General features: G+C 32.9%; 1 protein-coding gene and 1 long non-coding RNA gene across 11 annotated transcripts in view; one reads left to right on the top strand and one right to left on the bottom strand.

The window, feature by feature from the left end:
- LOC107630181 (exocyst complex component SEC8) overlaps positions 1 to 7,453 on the top strand; it is a 9,894-nt gene extending 2,441 nt beyond the window's left edge. The window contains exons 1-7 of one of the 10 annotated variants that reach the window (XM_021118678.1): positions 1,693 to 1,931; positions 2,771 to 2,861; positions 3,423 to 3,537; positions 4,283 to 4,389; positions 4,598 to 4,810; positions 5,204 to 5,377; positions 6,328 to 6,830. In XM_021118678.1, the coding sequence (XP_020974337.1) occupies positions 4,384 to 4,389; positions 4,598 to 4,810; positions 5,204 to 5,377; positions 6,328 to 6,558 (624 nt within the window). In that variant the 5' untranslated portion in view covers positions 1,693 to 1,931; positions 2,771 to 2,861; positions 3,423 to 3,537; positions 4,283 to 4,383 and the 3' untranslated portion in view covers positions 6,559 to 6,830. Of the gene's footprint in view, positions 1 to 1,692; positions 1,932 to 2,004; positions 2,054 to 2,770; positions 2,862 to 3,422; positions 3,538 to 4,003; positions 4,390 to 4,597; positions 4,811 to 5,203; positions 5,378 to 6,327; positions 6,831 to 7,374 lie in introns of those variants that run through there. The other 9 variants (XM_016333255.2, XM_021118677.1, XM_021118676.1 and 6 more) reach the window with 9 other exon arrangements.
- On the bottom strand, positions 7,011 to 7,445 carry LOC107630182. The gene is made up of 2 exons (XR_001618175.2): positions 7,366 to 7,445; positions 7,011 to 7,265 (listed from the first exon to the last, which is right to left on the bottom strand). It is a non-coding gene; the product is annotated as an uncharacterized LOC107630182 (long non-coding RNA).

Here is a 10,638-nt window from a genome sequence, read left to right as displayed (position 1 = left end):
TTTTTTTTGACAATTTTAGTTTTTTTTTTTTATCAAAAAACCTTTCTTCATTTTCATCATGATTATAGGTTTTCAGTAATTATTTTTTGTCGAATTAGATCTTAGCCTATATAGCCGTTTAGTTGTAAATCGTGTTTTGACAACTTTTTAATACTGTTTCTTTGCTAAGTTAAATGATGTCGGTGAAGTAGGTCAGTATAGTGCTTTTCTTTGTAAGTTCCGTCTTCCTGTAATCGGACTTTGTCAAGTTACTTTTTCATTTCGTTTTTATTCTACCTTGATTTTGAGGTTGATCTTACAAATTGTTTACATAACTTCTTATATTAATTTGTACCTCGTCGCTTCAACTTGCCGACCATTCTAGGTCGGATAATGATTTTTGCGGTTTGTCAAGCTTAAATTAATGCATTTTTATAGGAAACTTTTAAGAATGAAGTGGATTTATCATTGATAAATGAAAAATGCCTTTCCATAAATTGGCTAATAGGATTTTGACTACTCTTAGCCCGTGTTATGGTGCCTCATTAAATCCCCTTCCGAAAAAATCCTTCTCGAAAAAAAATTATGAAGTCGGGAAAAATGAGTATATCAAGGAACAAGGTGCGCTATCTAACTGTAGTACTTCTTCAAGTTACACGCGTGCCACGACCTCGAGAGTTCCATCCCTTGTAAGTCGGATACCTTATACTAACCTTTCCCTAAGACTTCAACAATCTTATAGGGTCCTTTCCAATTCGCAGCTAGCTTTTCGTTGCCCGACTTCTGAATCCTGATGTCATTTTGTATCAGTATAAGATCGTTCGTGATAAAGGTTCTTTTGATTACTTTATGATTGTACTTCAGAGCCATCCTTTGCTTTAGTGCTTCCTCTTTGATCCGAACTTGTTCTCGAACTTCTGGGAGGAGGCCGAACTCTTCCTTTTATGCTGGATATTGGCCCTTTTATTGTAGAATATAACCCTTGGAGATTCTTCAGCGATCTCTATGGGAATCATGGCTTCTATTCTGTAAGCAAGTCAAAAAAATGACTTCCTTGTTGTGGAGTGAGGAGTTGTCCGATATGCCCATAAGATTTGAGAAAGTTCGTCTACCCATGCTCCTTTTACGTCTTGTATTCGACATTTTAACCAGGCCAATATGACTTTGTTTATAGTTTCAGCTTGTCCATTGGTTTGAGAATATTCCACCAATGTAAATTGGTGCTAAAAATATTTTTATTATAAAATACCAATGTCATTTTATGATATTATTATACTTGTATAAAATATTAAAATAATTAAATATTTTCCTATTTCATACTAAAATTACCGTATGTAAAAAATTTAGCCAGAAGATGCATAATTTTCATAATTTGAAATTCGTTTTGAATATATTGTTCTTTAATGCAGGTATTAATTGGATGGATAGGATTTTATTTGTTAAATGATAAATTGCTCTAAATAATGGCTAGAATAGAAAAAGACTTGAAAGTTAAAACATGAAAATAAAAAAGACTTTGGTAGGATATTTATTAAGGTTATTAGTTTTAGCATTAAAAACTTAAAAAAAATCTTCACTAACTATACATTATAATTTATAAATGCGCTAAATATCAATTTTCCGTTTTTTATAAAACAAGATTATATTAAGTGTAAGCAAAATTCAATTCAAATAAAAATGTGTTATATTAACTTTAGATAAAAACAGGTAGAAGCATCACGTCACGCGTTTCACATCTTTCAGGATCATTCTCTCTTTCTCGTCCTCCTCACTAAAACAACAACGACTACGCTCTAACGCGCGCGCGTGTTCGCCTTTTCGCTTTTGTTATTACCAGTCAAATCCATCTTTCCGAACGCTCAGCGACTTCTTCATCACTTTCTCTTCCCCCTTCGTCCATTTCACGCGCTTCCTCTTCCTTCCTCCGTCGATTCGCCGCCATTTCGCTCCAGGTTCTCCCTCTCTCTCTCTCTCTCTGCTGAATTTAGTGCGCACACAATGAATCTCGATTTGAATCGTTTGTAGCTCCTCGAGATCTCTGATTACAGAATGCGTATTTCGAATTTCGTTTACTGTAAGTTCTCGACGGAGTATTCAGCTTTTTGAATTCTCGTAAACGCCTTTTTTTGCTTAGCTAAGTGATGAAGGAACTGTAACAGAGAGGAAGTGGAAGGATATGTGTGGAGAGAGGAGTTCGATGGAGTTTTATAGATTTTTTTGCTTCTGTATGAGTGAAATTGCTGAAGAGTTCTAGTGAACTTCGCCTGTGAGAGGAAATCGAGGATCTGGTTCTATTTAGCGGTCGTAGAATGGAGATTATGGTGTGTGTGTTTAGTTACCGTATAGTAATGAACAGCGGTAGAAATGATGTTTAATTATGCTTTGATTGTTAGGTGCTTTAAGATTTGCAAAAATTTAATTCAGTAATCTATTGTTGATCCCTTCTCGTGGTTGTTTCTGATCACTACTTAATTGTTAGAAATTTTTGGATATTGCATTGGAAATAAGTGTAGTTTCTCTTTTGCCGAATGACCAAGAAAATTGTGCTTATGCTTTGTGTGAAACAATCCACGGAGCTTGCTCCAGGGCCTCCTCCTAGTGAGGAAAGGTTTGGTGGTTGATGATTGTGGTATTTCCTGACATAGGGGGGACATAGGGGGTTTTTAATGTTTAATACTATAGTTCAGTGCCAAACTTAGAACCGTATTTTTCTTTTGTTGAATTCAAAATCATCTACTGTTTTATTTATTTATATATTTCTTTTCTTATTGTTTTGTTTTGCTGATGCCAGGTTATTTGAAGTTCAAATAATAACTCTCGTTTTAGTTGCTACTTGAGCTGGATTTGGAGGTATTGTCATCTGGAAATCATTAGGAATAAGTGTACGTAAGCAAGAAGTTTGGTTTGCTTTGCTGCTTAGACTCAACTGTTCTATGTTCTGAACCAGTATTTAATTATTTTTGGGAGTTTTGAGGTTGATTAGGGGATAATATTCCGAAATGATTTTTTTTGGTAAAACTGAACTTATTGTTGTTCTAACTTATTACGGAAACAATATAATTGGTTACTTCTTTACAATTCTTTTTTCAGCTTCATTTTATTATGAGTGAGTAGAATATCGGTTTTATTTATGTTGAAACACTATCTTTTGTTGGATTTTAAAACCATGTGCTTTGCTTCAGAAAATCCTTTTGCAGAAGTAGTTTATGATAGCTATTATATCTTCATTTGATCTTCTTCCTTATTTTCCTGTTTACTTTCCCCCCCTTCTTTTTTTGGTTCCAAATTTTGTGGTTTACACTAAGTTTCATTTCTTGAAGCCTAGTGCACCCATTGAAGCAGATTCTTTTCATTATTTTAGGTGAAATTGGATTATTCACATTATTCATGTTTATCACAGCCAATTAGTTTGAGTGTTCATTACTTGTATTCATCCATTGCAGTTAGAACTGTGGGTTTGTTAGTACAAGGTAATCTTATCTCTTCTATGGTGTGTGGATACATTGAAAGCAAAATATGGGACTTTTTGATGACTTGCCTTTGCCTGAAGACAAAGCTGTAAGCTTTCCTTTGTTACTTTCTAGATTTGTATTCAAAATGATTAATCACTGCTTTTCAGAGGGATTCTCTGCAATTGATTTATATTCTAAGGACTTTTGGCCTCACTGCTAGTGCTTGTAGATTACTGGAATAGAAATGGGGAAACTTTGAGCAGTTTGGTGCAGTAACCTAGGTTTATGTTCCAGAATAAGGCTCATGCCTTACAAGGGTGGGAGAACAACTTCTGTCCAATGTTATAATTATATCCTCAGTCTATTTCATCCTTGGTTCCAACAGAGTACACTAGTCTGAAGTAGGCCCATATTTGACCCCATTTGGTGCCAAAAGGCTGTTGTAACTGCAAACTGTTCTCATTATAACTTAAAATTGATTTCTTTTTCTTTTTCCTTTTTCTTAAACAAGGACAGAAGGATATTACAAAAGGCATGGAGGACCAGAAATCCTCAATTTATGGAAGGTTAAGATACACACAAAAAAATACATCAACAGGCCAAGCTTTGCAATCTGTCTGCATCTCCGAGAGGAAACCCGTCTATAAAAATCATGAACCTTGAAAGTTTGTAATTGTAGTTAAGAGGTTCTAAACATCTACTCTAAGATGTACTGGTTTTGACACTAAAATGCTATATATGATGCAAGTTTAGGATATGCCCATATAATAATATCATAAGTCTCTGCTGCTTTAAAATAAAGCAGCAGAAAAACCACCAGACGCTGACACTTTTCCCGTTTAATGCTTCAGATTGGCTCTCAAAGTCCTCACCTCTTCATGGTCTTTTCAAACCAACTTAGCTTTGCTCAACAGATAGGATTACTTTTATTAAATGGCCTTCTTTTACCACTATGCAGGTTATATTAACCAAAGTTGTATGCATCACATGAGGGATTCATTGCTATTTTATACTAAAATTATCTTTTACTTCTAGCTTATAATTTGAACTGTAGATTGTTTGCTCCAAAACCTTCATTGATATATCTAGTTTTCTATTGCTCTTTGTCGTGTGTTAATCTCTCAAATTTGTGATAATTTGAGTCTTTCTGCTCTACCGAAATGCAGTATTTGAGACGTGAACTCGCTAAAATAGATGAGAGTTGGACTGTTGCTCGTTTTGATTCACTACCTCATTTTGTTCACATTTTGACGTCAAAAGATCGTGATGCTGCTGCACAATTGTTGAAGGAGCAAAGTGATGTTGTTGAGGAGGTTGTGGATGAAGTAGTACAAACCTATCATAGTGGCTTCAACAAAGCTATCCAAAACTATTCCCAGGTTTCTTAATATTTCATTCTCATGGGTTCTTTTTAAAATTGTTATGTTGACCTGGAACAATTGGTTCAAACTGCCAGTACTTGACAACTGAAACTTCAGGGAGTTTGATTGTGGGTGTTAATGGAGGTCCACCTTCAGATTATAGTTCCTTAAATTTCCCAGTTACTTTGCATCCCGCTTAATGGGAAAATGGTTGATGGTTATTATTGTTTTCGTTGTTCTTATTGTTGTTCAATTTATTGTGCTACAAACTTCCTATTGTAGTTTTGGCAGTTGTTACTTTGTAGAATTCTTAAGAGTTTGCCACTTCTCTCTTGTTTACATAGAGTAGCTGAATTAGGATTGGCCTTTCATTATGATTTTCCATTTAACAAATATCTTGTTTATCTTCAGATCTTGAAGTTTTTCAGTGATTCCACTGAGAGTATCTCCGTCTTAAAGGTAGATTTGGCAGAGGCAAAGAAGCACCTTAGTGCGCGCAATAAACAATTGCATCAATTATGGTATCACTCAGTTACATTGCGACACATAATCTCCTTATTGGATCAAATTGAAGGCATTGCTAAGGTCAATCCTTTATTTCCCAAGTGTTTACTGTTTTTTTATTTCTTGATTCAATTGCATTGCTTTGTTTGTTGCTGATTAAAAGACAGTATCGTGTCAGAACTTACGCTAGCTTCCTCTAATATTCTAATTATATTTGCTATGACTTGGAGTCACTTTTTGCCTCTTTTAACAGTTTGGGATAGAATAAACAGTATGCAAAATTGCATTTGCAGTTTCATATCCAGTGTGCTACATCTGTACATGTGTAGAACTTTTGTAGTAGTTTTAGATGTGAAGCACATAATGACCTTAAAATTCATTGAAGCTATAGAACTAGACTTATATACAGTGACATTATAACTCGTGAAAGCTCACTGTGCTTGGAATGGCGATGAAATTAGGCTAATGCTAACAATTATCTTCTTGTGAATCAATGCTATTATGGATTTTCATTCTTAGCATAGTGATACCAACGCACTACTATAGATATTTGATCAACCATGGTCTATTGCTGCATCAAGGAGCTTCTAGACTAGAACTCTCCAGTATTGAAGCACCAAGAATTTATGTTGGGATTTTTTTTTTCTTATATTGTTATAACGATAGTTTATAATCAATAGAATTCAAATATACTTAGTATGACTCAATGGATCACTTTTTTTGATAAGTATTTTTTATGGATTTTATTCACCCGCCAATCCAATGAGATATGGTATGCTACAAGTGAATATTTACGACAAGTGAGTCCCAATTTTAGGATGACCGACCCCGTAAATCCAGTTCATATAATGTCTTTCTCAGGTGCTAGAGGAAATGCATCTCAAGGTTGCATTTTCTGCTTGCATGTATACATTTGTGCATGCTTCCTGATTTCTTTTAAACTTTTTGTTTTAATTGCTTCCTTTTCTGTTATCTGTTTAAACTTCTCTATCTTTCATGGAGGATTTTGAGTCTGAAGATCTAAGTTGCAGGTTCCAGCACGTATGCTCATTGCTGAGAAGCAATTTTATGCTGCAGTTCAATTGCAAGTGCAGTCTATGCTGATGCTTGAGAGAGAAGGTCTCCAAACTGTAGGATTTCAACTCACTCACATTTTATCCTATTTTCATCTTATTTTGAGTAGGAACATGCTATTTTTCATTAATAGTTCCCCACCTTGGTTCTGCACTTCACTTGGTATTTTAGTTAAAAGGAGCAAGTGATTTGTACAGATAAAAGGGCAAACATACTAAAAGCAGGTGATACGATATCCATCATATCAGAAAATCTATAAACAAACAAAGAACAGATGTGGCTAAACAAATACAACAAAGCTGTTGCATCTGTCTGCTTGTTAGATATTAATATTGCCTCAAGAAGACTAAGAATGTGAGAAAGTCCTGTGCGTCATAGAGAGCTATAATTGTTATTCTATCCTCTATTATATGGAAAGGCAAAGGGATGCCTCTGAAAATGCCAATCATTTAGTTGGTTATATCATTATTCTACATTTCATTGAGATTATTGCTGGTTGATTTTTTTAATTATTTAATTTTAAATATTTTACTTCTAACTTCAGAGGAAGAACAGCAATAAAAAAAATAACAAAATAGCAATTAAAAAAAAATAATTTATCAAAAATAGCTCATGCAACAGTGTTTTAATATGGGTTAAAAAGTTGTAAACTCTACTTCTAAGGTATTGCATAAAGAAGCAACTTTTTTCAAACTCTGGATATCCAAACATCTTTATTAACGAAATATGATTAATTTTATGAAGAAAAAGTGAGAACAATTTTGAACTAAACAAAGGAACCCAATCAAAGTCCATTTAAATCACTTACCTTAAGAAAAAGAGCGTTACATGCATACTCTAATACTACTCTCTCAATGCGTTTTGCATTAAACATCAAGAAATCATCTCCAACTAACTGCACAATATTGCAATGAGTAGAAACCATTCAAATAATTGTTAAAAACTTCTAATTTGTATGCTTATTCATATGACTATATTTTTTGAATTTCTTTTACCATGTGCAGGAAGTTGAAGTTCACGGCCAATATTTTTCTAAGAGATGAAGATTCCTGCAAAAAATCAGAACAAAAACCTTTAAAGAAAGGACTGAAAGCTAGAATGTAACAAAGCAGTTAAGGACTGAAAGGAGCTGTAACAATAGAGCAGTAAAAGAACCGGAAGCTAGTCATTCATCTCTCTTACACCAGATTAATTAACAAATTTCTTAAACTACAACTTGAGGTGTATGAAAGCCTTTCAATCAGAATCCTGCAAGAGTCTTCAAATTTGAGTTTAATAGTTGAACATTTAAACTATACTAAACATACTCAAATTTCACCTCCAATTGATTTATTATCTATCTTAAAATAGAAAAAATATTGTAAATTACTTTGGATGAATAAGTCTATCATCACTTTTAGCAGTAATAGCAGCTTCAGATCAATTTGCTTCAATAGCAGCACCAAGTTCATTAGCAGCAGCACCAGGTTCATTAGCAGCAAAATCACCTCCTCCAATTCCAGCAGCAACATTAGATCCTTGTGTGCCTTTAGGAGCTACAACATAAAATAGCAATTAGTAATAGTTCTTCAACACATGAACAAAATAAAGGAGCAATCAATACCTGTCACTATAAGGTTTGGACAATGTCTCCTGTTATGTCTATATTGGCCACATACATACAATTACTGCAGGTAACAGAAGTTTTACTTCAACCTCTATCAATCCAGAGCCAGAGCCACTGTCTTCACCTTCCTTTGGCACATAATCAACATCACTAGAAGTGATTTCAATCCTGTTACCTTTTCTGACTTCATCGACAACGTATACCTCGCAATGTTTGCAGGAACTTGACACCAGTGACCTAGCCATTCTCATCGCATCTCCATCGGACTTCATCTCTCTAAGACTTGACTTTAAATCCATCCCAGGTTCCTTTTATCATACCCTGGCATATCCCTTATACTCTAGTTGCTTTATCTCACTCACAATCTCTTGCAATGACCATTCAACAACGTCAAAATGTAAATCTTCCACAACCATTCCTCCTAAATACTCTAATCCGTGTCCACTGTCAACAAATTTGCCACCATGGTGGACCTCAATGGTAAAATCTGAATCACTCATAACTGCATACCAAAAATAAGAAAATACAATACCATAAATCTCTATTCAACCATTTTCAGAAACAAAAGGAAGCTCTAATAAACAATGTGGCAGATTTTTCCAGGAGAAAAAAAGAAACACTTTTAATGACTGACAAGGTTAAGCGTTGTCTTACCTAGAAGTAACAGCAACGCCTACAACGACGACGGTGACACCAGAGAAGCGAAACCCTCCAGCAATGTTCCAGTAGAGTTGATCTCGGCAGATGACAGAGTGTGCAACCAACAAACGAAGAAGGAGAAGAATGTGAAGAGATTTTTCTTTAAGTTTGGGAGAATGGACAGTTTTCGTTTAAGTCTGGGAGGGTTATTTTGGTCTTTAAGAAAATAAGAGTGAAAGAGAATTAGGAAATTAGGAAAAAAGTTAGAGAATCTTTAATTTAGGAATGGAATATTCCATTAAATCAAACTGTTTGGTCACGGTAGGAACTTAATTGAAAAAAAAAATTGGTGTAAGAACCCAATTAAAAGGAAAAAAAATATAAGGATCTAATTGAAAATTTTGTGAAACTATAGAGACCGACAGAGTAATTAAACCATTATTAAAATATACAATATGTTCAGTTATCTTATAAAAAGTAAATTTTAAGTTTTAGTTGTTATTTTTAATTAAAATTATATATAAAGTTATTTTAATTTTTTTTGTTAAAATAAAAAACTAAAAAGAATATTGGCCCCCCAATAAATATTGTCTAGCTTTGCCCCTGGTCCTTCTCCTCCATCATCTTCATCGTCATGATTATCATCGTCTTCTTTTTATACGTTTTGTCATTATCGTTAGTATCGTTATTATTATCGTTATCGTAGAAATTTTGCCATATTGATGACGTAGCCTAATCCAAAATTGATTTAGATGTGTTTTTATTAATATTTCAGTCATTTTTGTGTGTTGTTTTCAAACTCAGTTTGTGTGTTATAATCATTAAAAAATATTTATGTGTATTTGTAACAAAATTTTGGTATAAAAACTAAGAAATTTATTTGTTATTGTAAAGAAATTTTGGTGTATTTGTGATAAGTTTTACATAATTCAAAGTTTTTCCTCTTCTTTCTCTCATCTTCTGCTACTACTTTTTCTTCTTTTTCATCATCATCATCTTCTTTTTTTTTCTTATTCATCTTTTTCTTCTTGTTTTATCTTCTCAAATTTCTTTCTTGTTTTACTCTCTTAATAAGAATAAAAACAAAGAAATCAAACAAAGAATAAGAAGAAACACATAATGCTGCAAAATTACTTGGAAGAGGATGAATCTACATTCATTCAACTAAAAAAAAAGAAAGAAATAAGAAAAAAAGAAAAAAATACATTAAAAAATATTTTGTATATTTGTAGCAAAATTTTAGTGTAGGAGTTCTGAATCTGAATTATTATTGTGATAAATCTGTTCCATTCTTGTCTCGATGTAATTTGGAAACTTTTGGTATATTTTGAAAATTTTTCGATGTATTTGTATTCTGATAAGTTCTGTATAATTCAAAACTCTTGCTCTTCCTTCTCCTTATCTTTTGCTGTTGCTGTGTCTTTTTTTCATCATCATCATTTTTTTTATTCATCTTTTTCTTCTTATTTTACTTTCTCAAATTTCTTTTTGTTTTACTCTCTTAATAAGAATAAGTACTTGTTTGGGCGCCATTAAGTTGATAAAAAAAATATTTTTAATAAAATAAATCTTTTTTTTATTTTTTAACGGTTTGGTAAATTTTTAGTAGTAAAAGTAAAAAGACTAAAAAAAATAAAAAAGACATCTTTTTTGAGAAGTTAAAATATATATTTTTCACGTAATAAATAAACAAAAAGTACTTTTATATCTATAACAATATATAATATCAATACTGAGTTTTTGGCGTCCAACTTTATGTTCCAATATTACCCTTAATGATAGAAGTTCTCCGTACATGCATGCGTCAGTTACTTTAAATAAAAAAAACTTCCACCGTTAACAACAACACATATTTTTCTATCTCATTTTCATTCCGTGTTTTTACTAATAACTATAGAAACGCGTAACCTCTTCTTCAATTCTTCATTTTAATAATTTATCCTTTTCAATTTTTCTTAATTCTATTCTCCATTCTGAATGTATTTCAATGTATATAACAATTATTTGGATGAGTTTTTGTGGT

Source organism: Arachis ipaensis, chromosome B03, assembly GCF_000816755.2.
Source record: "Arachis ipaensis cultivar K30076 chromosome B03, Araip1.1, whole genome shotgun sequence".
NCBI classification, from domain to species: Eukaryota; Viridiplantae; Streptophyta; class Magnoliopsida; order Fabales; family Fabaceae; genus Arachis; species Arachis ipaensis.
This window is presented reverse-complemented; position numbering and strand designations above follow the sequence as displayed.